General features: G+C 41.6%; 1 protein-coding gene across 1 annotated transcript in view; it reads left to right on the top strand.

The window, feature by feature from the left end:
- The window catches only part of ralgapa1 (Ral GTPase activating protein catalytic subunit alpha 1), a 119,489-nt gene that overhangs the window by 9,857 nt on the left and 91,585 nt on the right, over positions 1 to 18,047 (top strand). The window contains 13 exon segments of the mRNA XM_034195050.1: positions 146 to 189; positions 383 to 560; positions 1,008 to 1,123; positions 2,011 to 2,149; positions 3,710 to 3,918; positions 4,774 to 5,097; positions 5,589 to 5,741; positions 5,820 to 5,891; positions 9,824 to 9,972; positions 10,180 to 10,303; positions 10,560 to 10,706; positions 10,793 to 10,883; positions 11,477 to 11,641. Of these exon segments, the coding sequence (XP_034050941.1) occupies positions 146 to 189; positions 383 to 560; positions 1,008 to 1,123; positions 2,011 to 2,149; positions 3,710 to 3,918; positions 4,774 to 5,097; positions 5,589 to 5,741; positions 5,820 to 5,891; positions 9,824 to 9,972; positions 10,180 to 10,303; positions 10,560 to 10,706; positions 10,793 to 10,883; positions 11,477 to 11,641 (1,911 nt within the window).

The following is an 18,047-nucleotide window of genomic DNA, read 5'->3' as shown; positions in this document are numbered from 1 at the left end:
TTTTTGTGAGCTCCTGTGACTTATACTCCAAAGCAACTTAAATACAGAAAAAGTACATTTTCATTATTATTATTCCTATTATTAATAATAATAATAGTCACCAGTATTTATACAAGGTTTTTTTTTAATGTTTATTCTCTTTCAGGGCTGATTCTGAAGAAGCTGTTGCACACTGGGAATTCTCTGAAGGTACTCTCTGATTCAATGAGAACTCTTGTCACTCACAGCCTCCAGTCTTAGTAATCAGTCAGTTTACTCACATTGATTTCACTTGACTTCGTCTTGATCAATTTAAAACAAATCGTCTGACGTCATCTGATTTGTGGTGTGCTATTAAAAAAAAAAAAAAAAAAAAAAAGTCAAACCTTGGTATGTATCACAGATCCGGCGTGAAGGCATGCGGCTCTTCCTGCTGTGGATGCAGGCATTGCAGAGTAACGTGCAGCACGAGCAGCTCTGCATGTTCGCCTGTCTGATTCCTGGTTTTCCAGCTCCACTCCTCCATGGCACGCCACGGACCCTGGACACGCTGATCAACCCTCCGCTGAGCCTTACAGACAGTTAGTACAACCATGCCGCCATCACACACATCTGACACGACAGATACTGGAATCGACTGGTCTGTCCAACAGCCAGCGTTTTTATCCCCTGCTGGCCGAAGGCCCGAAGGGGGATTATGTTGTGGTGGTTTCCCTCTGTCTGTCTCTGTCCCTCCCTCCCTCCCAAAAAGGGTATAAGCATCTTGAAATCAACTCCTTACATTTTTAAGAGGAATTTCGTGAAACTTGGTACAAGTCCTTGTTATAGGTCGGTAATACACATATATTTGTGGTCTGAACCCAGCCCTGTGGGGTGGTTTCTGAAAGCTTCTCTGTTCCCATATTTACTAATATTATTATAATGTTTTGTCTTATCAAGAATTTAGGTTGCTTTTAGTTTTGTTTCCTGGAAACTCATTGACTGAACTCACAGCAGTTTTATTAATGTTTTAATGTCGTGGCCTACAGCTCAGGTGACCCCGGAAGAGATCACCCCGTTTGTTCCTCCACAATCAGGTGACAAGAACCAGGAAGACCTCACGGCCTATTTCTTAGAAGCTCTACTGAAATACATGGTAAACCAGGTATTATCTCTTGTCCCTTACTAACATCAATGTTCTGACATGTAACTAATCTCACTGCTGATAACACAAAATAAAATCTTTCATGTCTGCAGCACCAAATAATGATTTTCAATTAGAACTTCACTTTATAATTAATTGTTTTTTCACTTTACATATTTTGATTTTGTGTTCTTTGATATATTTTAAATAGTCAGTTTGTCTTTTGGAACACATTTACATTATCTTCAGATCTTTTTTTTTTTTTTATTAAAATCATATGCCAGCAGAAAAATTTTTGCTGTTAGAGCCATTTAATGAAAAATGTTAATTCATTTAAGCCCAGAATTAGATCAACCGTGTCAGAAAGATCTCAAGCTTGAGACCCCAATGGATATTTTTTCGATTTTACCATACCTTAAGAAATTCCCTTATTAATGTACTTTCTTTTTATATAATGCCCATGTGTTGCATACTGTAATGTTCAGAACAGTCTCACCTTTCTGAATATGAGATACATATTTGTCTCTAACATTGTGTAAAGATATGATTAATAGATACATGATGAAAAGCTGACCAGGACGCAGGAGAGCGTCATTGGGGCTCTGACGGTTAATCTCATCTCTCTTTGAAGTAAACACTTAAAATTAACAGGAAAAAAATTCACATTTGAAAAACTGCAGTGTTTAATAAGTGACTTTTTATTTTTATTTTATTTTTTCCCCCTGTCAGTCAGTTAACTCTTCAGATTGAATTCTGTTTATTGCTGAGTTTCTAATATAGAAAAACTTTTCATCCCTCCTTTTTCCACAATGTGTAACTTTACTTGCACATTTAGTGATATAGCTTCATGTGTTCATCCACACACAGTCACACATTTTTTTAAAGTAAACTTTGTCTGTTGCTACTAGGCCAAGTCTCTTGAGTGGCGCTGCAAAGAGAACCATGAACGTGGCTTCAACTTCCTCTTTGCTCACTTCAGGAAGTTTTACCTTCCTCATATCTTTCCTAACTTTTCCATGGAAACCAGCCTCTACAACCCCATTCTGGGTCAGTACATTCATGTCTTCACCACCAACACCAGAGAGCTTCTGTTTTTCACACATCTGTTTTTTTTTTTTTTTTTTTTAAGACTGATGGTTTTTTTTTTTTTTTTTTTTACATTTTTTTAATGGGCATATTGCTGTGTGCCCCCCCCCCCCCCCCCCAAAAAAAATCATCCGTGATCAGGGCTAATCTTTGATAACATGTCTCATTCTAGACTGCTGTATTTTAGATTTAATCTAATGGTGGTGGGGTTAGTTTCAGATCTGATTCATTTTGCTTTGAAGATCTGTCATTCAGTCTTAATCTCACGACACACATTTAACGTAGTTTTAAATCAATCTGTTGATTTATTGATAATTGTCTGATGTGATGGTTGTGCAGAGCAGATGAACACGATGTGAACATACAACTTTAGAAACTAAATCCAAAGCGTGTGACAAAAACTCAAATCTTTGTCGTTACTGGGTAGATGATTTTTATGATGATGTTTAGGAAAGTTAATTAACACCACAAGAAAACTCTTCCTTTTATCAAGGCCCAAAATATCCCATTTCAAAACACAATAGTTTTAACTTTTATCTGAATCCACCTCAATTTCAATTTATTTAATTTTATATAGCTCCAAATGCCAACAAAGCTGCCTGAAGGAGCTTCACACAAGCAAGGGCTAACCTTACCAACCCCTAGAGCAAGCACACAGGTGACAATGGTAAGGAAAAACTCCCTCAGATAATATTGAGGAAGAAACCTCAGATCAGACTCAGATGGGTGACCCCCTGCTTAGGCCATTCTAACATAAGGTTTTTACAAAGCTTTACAAAGGTGAAGAAACAGAAAACAGCAAATCAAAACAACATGACATAGTAACAAAATAATATGTATTTGAGTCCACGCTGGTGGTTATGCCACAGGCAAGGGTTATCCAGCATTCCTCATGCCATCAGTGGGCCTGTTCCCATGGCAGTATCCATTCCAAACACAGACTGCAGTGTGCCGCATCAGCTTCAGGTGTGGCATCTCACTGTCAGTCCAGCACCCTGTGTTCAGTAGCCGTTTTGCTATTTGTACCTCAGACAGAGAGCAAAAGAGCAGAATTCGTCAGCTAAGGTATAATTCATCAGTGGTAAATCGACAGGAAAATAGAGAAAATACTAAGGTGATCGCCGGCCACTAGCCCTAAGCTTCACTAACACACCTGGAATTTAGATAAAGTTGAGGCTGAGACATGTTCCATTACTAATGAAATGAATTCAACAGGATAGAAAGAATAGTTCCATACCATGCCAGTATGCTAGCCATACAAAAGCGAGAATAAATGTGTCTTAAGTCTGGACTTTAAAGCAAACTCAAAGTGTCTATATTTATTTTTCACCCCAGTCTAAACTGGGATAATTGAGAAAATCAGTCTGATTAATATTTGGATGATATTAGCCCCCCCCCTCCCCCCCCCCCCCCCCAAAAAAAAACCAAAACAAAAAAAAACCAAACAGAACTTTGTGTGTGAGGTAAAAGGCCTTATCAAAGCTCTGCATTACATAATTATTTTTTTCTTTTGACATGTAGAGGTTCCTCCAATGCGACCAAAACCGTATTACAGCATGCTGAAGAGGGAGCAGGACTGTGGTGAAGCACAGTATTGCACCAAGGAGAGCTTCCTTCAGGCTCGAGTCATCTTTATCCGTTGGCTTGTTTCCTTTTGGCTGGAGCCACGACAGAATGCACCCACACATATTCCAGGAACCGAGGGAGAGAACATCCCTAAAAACATCCAGGTAACTGACCCGTGTGTGTCCCGGGAACGGAGGGTGAGAACATCCCCAAAAATATCCAGGTAACTGACCCGTGTGTGTCCCGGGAACGGAGGGTGAGAACATCCCCAAAAATATCCAGGTAACTGACCCGTGTTTGTCCCGGGAACCAAGGTCGAGAACATCCCCAAAAATATCCAAGTAACTGAGCTGCGTGTGTCTCGGAAATCAAGAGCGAGAACGCCCCCCAAAAATATCCAGGAAACTGACCCGTTTGTGTCCCGGGAAACGAGGGAGAGAACACCCCCCAAAAATATCCAGGTAACTGACCCGTGTGTGTCCCTTGGAGCCGAGGGTGAGAACTTCCCCAAAAATATACAAGTAACAGCCGCGTGTGTCCCGGGAACAGAGGGCAAGAACACCCCCAAACATATCCAGGTAACTGACCCGCGTGTGTCCTGGGAACCAAGGGCAAGAACCTCCCCAAAAATATCCAAGCAACTGACCCATGTGTGTCCCGTGGGCCGAGGGCAAGAACACCCCCAAACATATCCAGGTAACTGACTTGCGTGTGTCCCGGGAACCCAGGGTGAGACTTTCCCCAAAAATATCCAAGTAACTGACCTGCGTGTGTCCCGGGAACCGTGGGCGAGAACGCCCCCAAAAATATCCTGCTAACTGACCCGCGTGTGTCCTGGGAACTGGGAGTGAGAGCGCCCCCAAAAATATCCAGGTAATTGACCGCATGTATCTTGGGAGCCCTGGGGGTTCAGAACATTCCTAACATAAAATTGTTTAATGTCTTTAACGACATGGATGTTTGATTTATTCTCCTGGTAAATGTAGTTTAGTTATTTTTTTGTATCTGCTCACCTCCAGCGTGCAGCGGCCGGACTTGCTGCTCGCTCTGCAGGCAGCTCAGATGACAGCACTGGAGGTGGGATTCGGTCTGACAACCACACAGAGGTTTGTGGTAGTTCTACGGGACCAGGCGGGTCCAGTGCAGGTTTACCTGGAGGTCCAGGGAATGTGGGCGAGCCTGAGCAGAGCCATTCAAACACATCCACACTGACAGAGAGGGAGCCAAGCTCGTCCTCACTCTGTTCGATTGACGAGGAGCAGCTGACGGACATGGAGGTGGTGAGGAGAGTCCTGACCAACGGCAGAGCTAACGTCAACTTCATCATTGAGATCTTCAGACAGGTGAAGCAGAAATACCGTTTTATTGTTCACTATCAAACAGAAATTCAGGTTGGGGGAATAATACAGGAATCACCCTGTCCTTCTCTCCATGGATCTCGCTCTGCCCTTCTGTCTGTGCATCTTGTCTTCCCAGCGGCCTGCATTCATTAATATGTGCACAGAAATGTTTCCACTCTTGTCATAAAATAAATGCATGCACAGAATTGCCACCGGACTCATGACATGTGTGTACCAGTCAATTTTGTTCACTGAAGTGCAGGTTGGGGATGCTGTTCTACAAAATCACAAACAACATGGGAAACAATGTGAGATGTTTTAAACAAATAATCCTGTCATTGAATTTGCCTGGAAATCTGATTAAACCGTCTGTGATCACTCGTGTATCTGTGTGTTTTTGCAATAAACACCTTGCGTGCTGATGCACAGACATAGTTTTTAATCAGGAAGTGAGATGAAATAATCAGGTCTAATTAACGTGGTTCCTGTCGCAGGCTTTTCTTCTCCCGATATGCGAGTCGGCTGCAATGCGCAAAGTGGTTCGGGTTTACCAGGAGTGGATCTCCATGGAAGACAAACCCGTGTTCATGAAGGAGCCAGAAGAGGTTCCGGATCCACACACTCAGCTCGGAGACAAGGACGCCGAGGTGAAGACTTGTGGGGGGTCACATGATGTGATTGATTGAATTAAGAAGTGATGTCAGACTAACTGTGGATATCATCAGGGCGTGACTAGGGTCAGTGACGATGATCTGCTGGAGTATCGTGTTCATGCTGGAGTCCAGACCACGCTGCAGGTATGTGACCTGGTCATTCTCCACAACTTCATCTGCCACAAACCTGCAAAGTTCTAACACCTTTGACCTTTGATTCGTGGTATAAATGTGACAGCACGGTCACTTTGTGTCCATCTGCTTGCTTTGTTGATTATGGAGGTCATGTTGAACGTTGGACCCATATAACTGAAAGCTGTGGTGATAGTGCAACTGGCAGACTAATTGAAGGCTTTCTTTGTGTATCCACGCCTCCCTGTGCCCAGTCCACTGCATGTGTTGTTTCCTCTAGCTTGTCTAGTTTTGCCCTCTCAAAGTTTGTAAAAGGTGATTTAACATAGTCTCTAATCTGAAGATATCTGGAAAACTGGTTCTTGGGCAAACTTGTTGTAGTTCTGCAACACTTGTTGAAAAGAAGCAAATTCCCTTCAATGTGCAGGTTGTCAATATTACGGACCCCGTTTGTCTCCAGATATTGAAGGTCCCATCCATAGTGGAGGGAGTGAAAGTGGGGTTTGCTGCTATAGGTAGTAAACGACACTGTATTGAGCTTGAAATGTTTTTTTCAGTTATCTCTGTATCCTTATTGTGTCGTAGATGACAGGGTTGTGTTCTGTTGACTGGCACAGGTGATAAAACAGCTGCACTAACAGAGTACGATAGGCAATCCTCACGTTCCAGTTCAGCCCATCATAGGGTGCAGTAGAATGTATTCCAGTAGCCCAGTAATATAGCCTAAAGTCAGGCAGTGCTAGTCCCCCATTGGTTTTATGCTTGCAAAGATGATCCTTTTTTATTCTGTGGTCTTCATAATTCCATACATTGGGAAGAATGATAGTCTAGTTTTTTAAAGATTTGGTAAGGTATAGTGGTAAGTTTTGGAACAGGTAAAGTATTGGGGTGGGGGTATCTTAATAGCACTGACTCTACCCAGCAAAGAAATTTGGAGTGACTTTCAAAATTGGATATTGTGTTCATGTTTGCTTAGTAGATTAGGAAAGTTAGCTTTATGAACAGCACTGTACGTCTTAGTGTTGTCTAATGTTATGCAGAGGGGAAGCTGTTTGAGCCATTCCTGATCTTCAACTCGTAGCAGTAGTAACATACTTTTACTCCAATTATTCTTGTACCTGGCCAATGATTGAAACAACTCCAGTATTTATGAGACATTTATCTGAGGTTGAGTGACATGTAACAAAATGTCATCCACATACAAACAAATCTTATTCCTAGTATACTCTTGTGTTGTAGCCGTAAATCTTGGGATGTGATTAAATAGTTTTTACAAGCGGCTCTATGGCTAGAGCAAGCAATAGTGGCTTAAGTGGTCATCCCTGCCTTGTACACCTGCCAAGCTGAAATAGAATAGAAAGACTCTGATTAGTAAGTATTGTAGCACAGGAGTTATTGTATAATAACTTGGTCCAGGACACAAACCCATTACCACAGTCTTTTAATTTGAAAATCTCAGAGGATGTCAGAGTGAGTGACGTTAGACATAACTGTAGCACATTTGCAGGTAACCAACACATGGAGCATCTTCACAAAGGCAAGAACTTTGTTTTTGGACTCAGATGCTACATTCTGCTGAGTGAGGGTTAGTACATCAGTGCAAATGAGACAGCGAACGCGGCGCAGAGAGGGAGGATTTTAGCCTGATAATGGAGTAACATGTTAAGAAAAAACAAAACTGTGGAGCCACCTTATTTCTCACTCCACTTTCAGTACTGTTCAGTACCATCAGATTAAAAGAGCTTTTCAATGTTAATATCAAATATCTGCTAAATCTGCAATATGGATCAGCTGCAGATCAAACTTAGTCTATTCATTGAAAGTGCCAGTCTGCACCTCACTTTCAAATATCAGAGTGATTGGGGCACATTAAATGGGATTTTCAATGTTAAATTTAAATGGCCACAAAATCTATTATCTGAATCAGATTGGGATCAAACTTTGTCAGTCAATAACCTTTAACCTTTTTTGACAGTTATGAATTCCTGAAAACATGTTCAGTGTTAAAGATAGGGATTTTTCCTGATTTTGACCTGTGACCTTGAAAATTGAATCACTTATTGCCTATCGGGATATTAATCTTCAGAAAAAAATTCATAACAATATATGAAAAATCATGGGCTCCAGGCTGTTCACAGACAGACAGACAAACAATCAAACGGGCGAAAACATAAGGTAAAAAAGAAAGAAGAGGGAGATAATTGTTTAAAAGGAGATATTTTAGCATAGAGATAAACAAAAAGGGGGGATAATGTTAAATATCAATATATCAACTATTCACATTGTTACCATTTATGTCAAACTGAAATTGTTCCTTTAAGTGTGTTTAAGATATAGGTTTCACTCTGTGTTCACATCCATGTTATTGAACATAGTTGACAGTTCACAATGTTTCCCATCTGAGTGTTGTTCAATGCTCTCGTTTGAGAGCACTGAGAGAGTGAGTCTTGAAGTGTGTCTCAGTTGTTTCCTCTAACCAAAAAGGTGTTCTGCATACAGACGGTCCTCTTCTGTATCTGTGAATGTGATCTCGTTCCCGTTGTGTGTCACTCTCAGCTTGGCCAGATATAATAGTCTGAATTTAACTCTGGGTTTGTCTCATAAGTTCCTGGCTGGAATAAAATCAGCTTGGTGTTTAACTACAGCCGGTGGAAAGGCCTTGGTATATGAGGTTTTTGGTCTTTATAACCCTCTGCAGGATCTCCTCCAGGGCATGGCAGTAGTGCAGCCTGAGAAACCGATGTGGTGGTGGTTTGTTATCTTTGGGTCATTCTCACAGGGCCTTGTGTACTTGGTCAGTCACGCTCATCAAGCTTTAGCACTTCTGTTACCAGCTGCACCTTGAATTCCCTGGGTTTCTGTCGATTTTCCTCCCCCTCTTAAACTCCAGCAATTCTCAAATTCTGCCATTTACGCTGCCCTTCCAGGTCCAAACGCTTTTCTCAAAGTTGTTCAACACGGCTGTACAGTAGTTTCACTTTAGCTTTGAAATCCACAACAGTATCTGAGGTAGCACTAGTCAACTCTCCGTTTCAATGTATCATTCTGGGAATTACAACAGTAAATACATTGTCGCTTTCTGTTTCTTTCTGTTTTCAGAGCAGCTATTCCTCCTCTCAAAGTTGTACTCATGTCTGCAAATCTTTCATCAGTTTTGTTGCAGATGTCTGACAGTTCACCTTGTAGCGATGCTGTGGCGGCTAACACAGAGTGGTTGTTTGTATTCAGAACACTCATGTCCAGGTTCTGTTTTCCAATCTGGCTTGTTGTTATGGTTGGGCCCCCATCGTCATTCGACTTGGTCTTGGAGCTCACCTTTGTTTTCACCATATGTGCTAAACTACAGGTACTAGGAGAATCATGAATACACAGTCCCCTAAACGAATGGGTCAAAGTTGCATAGGATTAGTTTTAAATGTAATTTTAAAGTTTAAATTTACAGGAGCTACAGCCAGGCGCCTCTTATCTCCTCATTGCTCAGCAGCCCCCTACCCCCCAAGGTTGTTATAAATTTTAACAGTATTCATAATGTTCCCATGTACATAATTCAGATGTCCTTGCGTAGCTGTCCTGGTATGTAGGGGTTGGGTTTTGATAGCTGTGATTGGTCCACTCACAGTGGTCACTAACATTCATACACAGAAACTTTCATATTATTTTCCCAATGAAAAGCCCTTATACAAACACTGCGCAACAGCAAGTAAAATAAAAATAGCAGGGTTTGTCATTTTCATGTATAGATACATTGTACAGGTACAAAATTATATACAAAGTGTGGCCTCTGTGTGTTTCCTCATACTGCAGAGGCAAAGCTCTTGTTGTTCACAGTTCATGTCAGTAAGATGAGAGCTGAGCTGTTGAATGAATCTGGAGGCGTCTTCTCGTGGATGACTGAGACTGATTTTGGACCTGTTTGGCAATCCTGCTCTTTGTCTCCTCTGTAGGTTTTCATAACTCACTCCTCCAATGTTTTCCTCCTGGAACCAGCCAATGACATCAGGATTCTTCTGGAGGAGCACGTCGACATGTGCAAGCGAGTCCTCAACATCTACCGAAGCCTCGTCATGCACGAGACCATGGACCAGAAAACATGGTAACACAAAAATACTTTGCAGCCTATATGCTGAGTATGTCCCCACCCAGCGGGACTTTTGAAACTGGTTTTAGACGTCTCTTCTCTGAAGGAGAATTTTAAAACCATTGATGAAGCAGTGCAGACTGATGAATGTATGACAGCGACTGGGTTCTGGTCACATCTTAATCAATTGTGGATTATTGGTGGGTGGGTGTGTGTGTGCAGGGAGCAGATCTTACTGGTTCTGCTGAGGGTGACTGAATCTGTAATGAAGCGACCTCCCTCCATCATGCCTCAGGGCAAGAAGAACAGCACATTGTCAGGGAGACTGGCTGGACCCATCTTTCAGGTACCGTCCCCAACTGCTAAATTCAAGGAACACTGAACAATTTGTTCTCTTTGAGTCCGTGCCAGTTTCCTCAGAATATGCACCAGCTGATTTTACTGCTGTAGTGTCTGTAGACCTGCAGCTGTTCCTCAGGAGCCAGCTGATTGTTAGCTTGCATCTGTTTATCATGATAACTGATGTAAGTAACAGGGTGTCGCTCCCAGTGAACGCTCAGAAAGTGGATTTATTTTTCACCAAGATGTGTCTTTCTGCACAGACGCTGATTGTAGCCTGGATTAAGGGGAACCTGAACGTCTACATCAGCAGAGAGCTGTGGGATGATCTCCTATCCGTGCTCACCTCCCTGACCTGCTGGGAGGAGCTGGTTACAGAGTGGTCGCTAACAATGGAGACCCTCACCAAGGTGCCACTCATTCTGTTTCTAATGTGGATGACTGAAGCTGTCTGCTGATTTTGGGTCTATGATGTGTCGTTCTGGTTGTGCGTCAGGTGTTGGCCAGGAACCTGTACAGTGTTGATCTGAATGAGCTGCCTCTGGACAAACTCAGTGAGCAGAAACAGAAGAAGCACAAAGGAAAAGGTTGGTTCTTTGAAACTATAAACATTGATCTGAATCCCAGAACCAGGATGGACTCTTAATATTAAAGTTTGTTTGTGATCCTTGTCAGAGCTGGTGCAGTTTGAGCTAACACATGCATCCTGATAAAAGGATAACCACCATTTGTGTTCTTAAAGGACTGAGTGTTAGTGCTCATGTATGTAGATGGATGGTGCTATCTTGTGGCCACATTTTGATATATTTTTGTCGTATAAGTTGCAGGACCTGTCAAACAACTACAAAAAAAAAATAAAAAAATAAAAATCCATGACTTATAGTGTGGAAAATCCAGGCTGGTTATAAGCAGTTTTTTTAAGTGTTTTAGACTGGTTCAAACCAGTCTTGTTTTATTAAAAGCATTAAAACCACAAACTGTCATGACAGATGTGATCATAGTCTTTTGTGAATTTGCATTTGGATTATTGATGTAATATTGTGATATTTCCAAAGAGTCTTACTGTGTTTTAATAAATAATCCTGATAACAGGTGTACATGAACAGAAACCTCATCTTTAATGAATGTACATCAAACTTTACCCCCCCCCCCAAAAAAAACAAAAAAACATCCACCCCAGGTATTGGTTCTGAGGGTCAGCGGCAGGTTGTGGATCGGTCCTTCTCTAAAGGGTGGAGCCGAGACCAGCCAGGCCAGGCGGCTGCCATGAGGCAGCGTAGCGCCACCACAGCCGGGTCACCGGGTATTGAAAAGGCCCGGAGCATCGTCCGACAGAAGACTGTGGGTCAGTACCTTTAACTCTCCCCTCCTCCTCAGTTCAGTCACATCATTAATAGCTAATAATAATTCATGTTTTCTCTCTCTCACACACACACTTATCCTTAATTACTGCTAGGTTTTAATTTTTGTTAAATGTGAATGAGTGTGTATTTTCACTGAACCGCAGTCACATTTAATTTAATTTTTATTCTGCTGTTTTTGCTACGGGTTGCTGCAGCGCATCTGATCAGGATCCTTATGTGGATTTGGCACAAGTTTTACACCAGATGGCCTCCTTCCAGATGTAGGAGGAGGTCAGGCCAAAGGTGGCGTGTTGAGAGACCGGTGTGCTTGACACTATATGGCCTAATCAGCCAAAAAGAATAATCACTTTCATCTACATTTAAAAGAAAAAAAAAAAAGCTTAGATCCGGACTTCAGGTGAGAGTTCCTGTCACAGGTGAGATCATTGTGTTCGGACTAAAATAGGTCAAAACTATATTAATCTGTGTAAGATGTCTGTAGTCCCGCCCACATCTTAATTAATCTGTCACTTTACTTATTAATGCTTGCCATCCTCCAGGCGTTTATTAAGTAATCATCTATATTATAATAGCCAAGTGGCCTCTGAGTGCATGTGTGTGCGTGCATGTGTGTGTATGGCTTCGATCACACAAAAACCAGGGAGAGCTGACATTTGCCGTTTTGAATCAAGAATGAACACTGCAAAAATGGAAAGTTGATAGGACAAATATTTTGGGAGAAATTAGCAATTTTAGCTAACCAGTAAACAATGGATATTGTGCTGCAGTGCACCATGGGAGTTTGGGGATTTTAGGTTTTAAATGTTATTGTGGTTCATGTTAGTTTTACAGATTTTTTAGTGATACTGATTTATTGTTTTTGTAGTTCAGTTGGTTTAGTCAGTTTAGTTAAGTGTTATGTTGCTCTTACCATGAGTGAGTTAAGTCTTATGTTGGTACCATGAGTGAAAGTATAGTGGTTTCTTCAGCCACCGTCTTTTTTTGTCAAATTAAAAACACCTGTTTAGAGCAGCTGTGCGTGCAACTTCGACCACAGAGAAACTGTGGACAGTTGACATTTGCCATTTGGTGCTTATTTTGAGTCAAGGATGAACACGGCAAAAACGGAATGTTGATAAGACTAATATTTATGGAGAAACTGCAGATATTAGCTAACAACACTGAACAATAGATGTTTCTAACTACTTCCTGGAGTCACACACCATTCCAACAGAGGGCAATAAGTCATCTTTATATTAAAAGTGTGAGTGCGGTGAGTGATATTTTTTATTTTTTAATTTAGCAAGTTCAGTGTAAGTACGTAATGTAATTGTAAATACGTTAAAATACACGGATGACTTACTTCCATTGTGGTCCATTTAAAAATCAAATGACAAAATAGAAGTTAAAATAATAATAATAATAGTGTGCATATGCTAACAAGAACCTAAACAATTTATAAATCCATTAAGACAGTAAATGAACATAAAAATGACATAATTAACAGGAAATAAAAGGGTTGAGTTCCTCTTCTAAAAATGGTTGAGGTCTAAGGTTATAAAAACATTCTGGACCTACATGCCATTCCAACTCATTATACAAGCTTTGCTTAATTTATTACCACCCTTGAAAAATGTCAGCTACCTATTTTATAAACACTACCCAATCTAGAGCCCGTGGATCCCCACGGGAAACACACTAGTTGATATTTATTTGTACAGGTGAGCCCTGTTAACTCGCGATTCGCCTTTACACACGGTCAAGTTGTGGACCCTGAAAATTTAGGCTACAGTATAAAAGTCAGTTTTGGTCTGACTTTTTAAGAGGGATTGTCAGTGCAGAGTATTCTGGACGATGATTTCTTCTTCCTCCTCCAGCTGCTGCAGATCAGCAGTGAGGGCTGAGGATTCTGTGTGGACAAAAGTTTTTTGATGTGACTGTTTAGATCCTTGCAAAAAAAAATCAGGCTCATTCAGATTGGGCTGGAATTTATACACGCTGCACAGAGTCCTCCGCCCTCATCGCTGACCTGCAGCAGCCGGACAACAAAGCACAACAAAGAAACGTCAAACATGCCCAGACAGAAGATGTCTTTGGTTCCAGCTGGTTTCCAGAGCTGATAGATTTTTGTTTCTTTTCTGTCTAAATGAGCGTTTTGGTGTCATTGAGGTCTGAGCCAGACCCTGGTGGGCTGGACCTGTACCCCAGGTTGCCACACGCACCCTGTGAGGGTCACAGTCTTCCGTCTGCTGAATGTGGTGACGTGCACGCACAGCACACGTGTACACACGGAAACAAAATGTCAATAACACGTCCTTCACCTCTTGCTCCCTCCTCTTCCTCTTTGCTTGCTCTTTCTCTTCAGCTCTACGTAGCTGTTCCACAGGCGACTCTCTGCTGTCCTCAGCCTTTATCCGCAGTGCCAAGAGCGCTCCTGCTCTGGCTCCGCCTCTTCCTGTCCTCCACCACCACCACCCTTTACTACCCCCCCTCGCTGATCAGCTGGCAGGTACTCACCATTTCCACTGCCTGCTGCCTGGAAACCTTTCCTCACCTCCTCACTTTGCTTCTGTCCCACCTCCTGCATGTACTCCCATGGGAACTGTAGAGACCCTCCTCCTTTTGACCCGTGACTGGTCCGCTGCTGACTTGAAATTTTAAAGGGGGCAGGGTTTAGCCGTCTATGACGACACCTCAGAAACTAAAACATGCTGTTATATGATCCATAAAGGCCTGTTGGAATCTTGAGTTTCAGAAAGTGTAAAGTTTACAGATTTATTTCTGTCCTAATTGACCTCGGCTGCTGAACTCAAACTTACCACGTGTGGCAGCCTGATGATGTCACAGATGGTCTGCCGCGTGTGCTGGCTGTTCTTGGTTCGTTCCGCAGTGACACAAACATGTATTGATCAGCAGGGGCGTGCTGGGAACTTTTTTCAGCCCGGGAGTTTCATATCCAACCGGCCCACAAACCGCCAGCGCACAGAGATAATAAGAGTTCTGCTGTGGCATTTAAACAGAGGTGTCAAGTAACGAAGTACAAATACTTCGTTACTGTACTTAAGTACACTTTTAAGGTATCTATACTTTACTCCTTTACTTATTTTTCTGCCTACTTCAGACTTCTACTCATTACATTTTCACACAAGTATCTGTACTTTCTATACCTTACATTTTTAAAACAAACAGCCTCGTTACTCTTGGCTTCAGTTTAATGTTTATATATATATATATATATATATATATATATATATATATATATATATATATATATATATATAATTTCACGTCATGTGCGCCTGTAATCAACTTTTCTGCAGCGCGGCTTTGCTTTGAACCGTGAACCAATCCAAGCAGTGGTTCGCAGATTGAAGCAATGCTTCGACCTATTGCTTCGTTTATTCTTTCTTTCGCTTAATTTTCCCCTGCTAAAACCTTAAAGAGCATACTTCTGTGAGTATTATTTACCTTTTCTATGTTAAACCGATCTGTTATGGTCTTCTGAAACAGTTGATAGATGTATTTTATAACTTAAAAACGGGAGCGACGCTAACGCGTTAGCATGTCTATGGCGTTTTCAATGTTAAAAGTTAGCATTAAGCAGCTCTCGTCACGTTCGGGTGCATTTGTTTTCAGATTGTAATATTTCTTAAATTTATTTTTGTTTATATATTAATAATCTAATGATTATTATATACAATTTTAGAGAAAGAGGCAAAAAGAACCTGAATAGAAACACAACAGAAAATATAAAAGCAACTAACAATGAACATACATATATAAATACATACATAAATAAATAAATGTTTCCTGTGAACACCTAGTGACTCTTACACCTCCACTTCATCCCTGTCTTATTTAATGACAGTTTGTTTCGGTCAAACCATATTTTCAGTTTGTTAATTTCTTCAGTGATTTCCTCCAGAACTATCTGACAAACTAGAAAACTGCTGCATCCTAGTAAGAACAGAATACTACTGGAATGAATTTGAATAAGGAAAGCTGTTTTGTTTTTTTTTCTCACTAAATGGATGCTGCATTCACTGCAGTTTATTGTCTGGAATAGTCCCAGATTGCATTTCAGAGCTTCTAGAATTGAAACATTTTCGTGCAGGTGGTGTTGGGGGGTAATTTTGGGTTTTGGGTCTTGGGCCACATGTAGAACGAATCAGTTTTTAAATTAAGCTTTCAATTCATATAGTGGCATCTACTTTTTTTTTTTTTTTTTTTTTTTTAAAGGTTACTTTATACTTTTATACTTTAAGTAGGTTTTGGAGCACATACTTTTTCACTTTTACTTGAGTAAAGAGGTCAAGTTGATACTTCAACTTTTACCAGTGTTTTTAAACTGCAGTATCTATACTTCTACTTAAGTAACAAATGTGTGTACTTTTGACACCACTGCATTTAAATCCAGCATTTATGTGCTGACTGACTGTGAAAATTGTGTGGCTTATAATAGAAAGAAAAAGTTAGTTAGTTAAAACAAGAACGGTATTGTTAACTCACCAGTGCACCACCTGGGCTTACACTGTGCGATTTTTGGCCCTTTTTCAGACGATTTTTCACTTGTGCGAGAATTTTCGTCCTGCGTCGTGCAGTCTACATGGAGTAATGAGCTGCGTTTAACATCTCACAACCACCTCCCGATGGGGAAATCATATGGTCGGATGAAAATCAAACCTGTTCGTTATTTTGGTCGGCCGTCGTGACTCGTGAGGGTTCCGCGCTGTTGAAGCAGCGCTACAAGCGTCTATTCGCTGATTACGTCGCGCACTGTGCATGTACAAACACCAGAGAGAGGAAACAGTGATCTCATGTAAAGTCTTGTTTTTTTGGGGGTTTTTTTTGCGTTCCCTCGCAATAACCTAATGCAATATTAAAGTTCATGCCTATCAGCGTGCACAGTGAGTGGAATCAGGTGGGGGGAGACTGAACGTATATGCGCGCGCGCACACACACACACACACACACACACACAATACACACAACAGGATTTACGACAGATGAGGGAATAAGTTGCTACACCTTGCGCAGCTGTAAGACTCCGTATGAAATATAGTTTATTTATACAACAGTGTAAGTACCAACACCTGTTATGAATGTTTGTTTTCTTTTTTTACCGTCCTCTCATGAATCATGTTGCTGTCTGCTGTGTGTGCGGGCGCGCATATACGTTCAGTCTCCCCCCCGATTTCACTCACTGTGCGCGCTGATAGGCATGAAATAAATTGTTTTTAAAAAAGAAACGCGTCCCCGACGTGTGGTTTGTGAACGTACAATGTGAACAGTCAGATCGCATCAGAGCATCGGGCTGTACAGTGTGAGACCATGAATCGTGCGCTCTGAACTTTTAAACCCTGCGGTTTTGTTGCACAGTTTGAGCTGGAGCCAAGTACAACGATTGAAAATATCGTACAGTGTATGCCCAGCCAAGTCCGTGAAGTCTGTAAGTAGCTGGAAGAGGTGGCACTGTACTACAAATGTTGATACGGCTGGCATCAACAGGCATGTAGCCTGTTATGCCCAGCCCTATTTACCATTTCCCTCTTCGCTCTGTCTTCTTGAAAAAATATCTGTGAGCTTTGCACACTTGGCAGCATCTTCCTCCAAAGCTTTTCTTTTTCTTAATCTAGCTTTTTCAGCTCCACCTGGCTTTTTTCTGTCCATCTTTCCACTCACGGGCCACTCCTCCTATATTTGCTACAACGGCCCCAGGTTGGACCAGCCCACCGGGAAAACTCCCGACTCTCCCGATTACCCAGCACGCGGTAGTTGATCAGTGACTGGTCAAATGAGGAGGAAGTAGGTGTGGAAAATCAAATCCTAGCACTGGTATTTCTGGGTAAGTTTGGATGCACATTACCTTGCAACAGGAAGTTGAAGCACAGGCTTCCTGTTGAGGAAGAATTCTAGATTTAAATGCACCTTTGTGATGTGACCAGCATGCTGCAGCCTGACCCTGACCTTTGACCCTCTGGTGCATTCCTCTGTGCTGTTGCGGTGTTGATGTTTGGGTGATAATTCATTACTGCTGTGATGATATTTTTATAAAAACACACGAGTCATAAATGGTTTGAAGTACCTGGTTGAAGATTGTATCACCTCTCAATAACTACATTATAACTAAGTTAACTTGTACAGTCTCAGTGTCGTCTTTGTCAGCTGTTTTGCACATAACAGATCTATCGAGGTGATGCAGTTTCCAGTCATTTGACACGAGTCATGTTGCACATCGACATTCTCACTTCAACACTGTAACTGTTGCTTTAAACAAAAAGCAGCGTCTGCTTGACACACCCCCTTCTGTAAAATCTGCATTAACGGTGCGTTCCATTTTTACTTGGAGGTCAGGATTTCCCAGTTATGCCCAACAGGACATCCCCTGACGTCGTATTTCCAACTTGC

This window comes from Thalassophryne amazonica, chromosome 19, assembly GCF_902500255.1.
Source record: "Thalassophryne amazonica chromosome 19, fThaAma1.1, whole genome shotgun sequence".
Classification (NCBI taxonomy): domain Eukaryota; kingdom Metazoa; phylum Chordata; class Actinopteri; order Batrachoidiformes; family Batrachoididae; genus Thalassophryne; species Thalassophryne amazonica.
The sequence above is the reverse complement of the archived record's forward strand: the minus strand, read 5'-3'. Positions and strand labels throughout refer to the sequence as shown.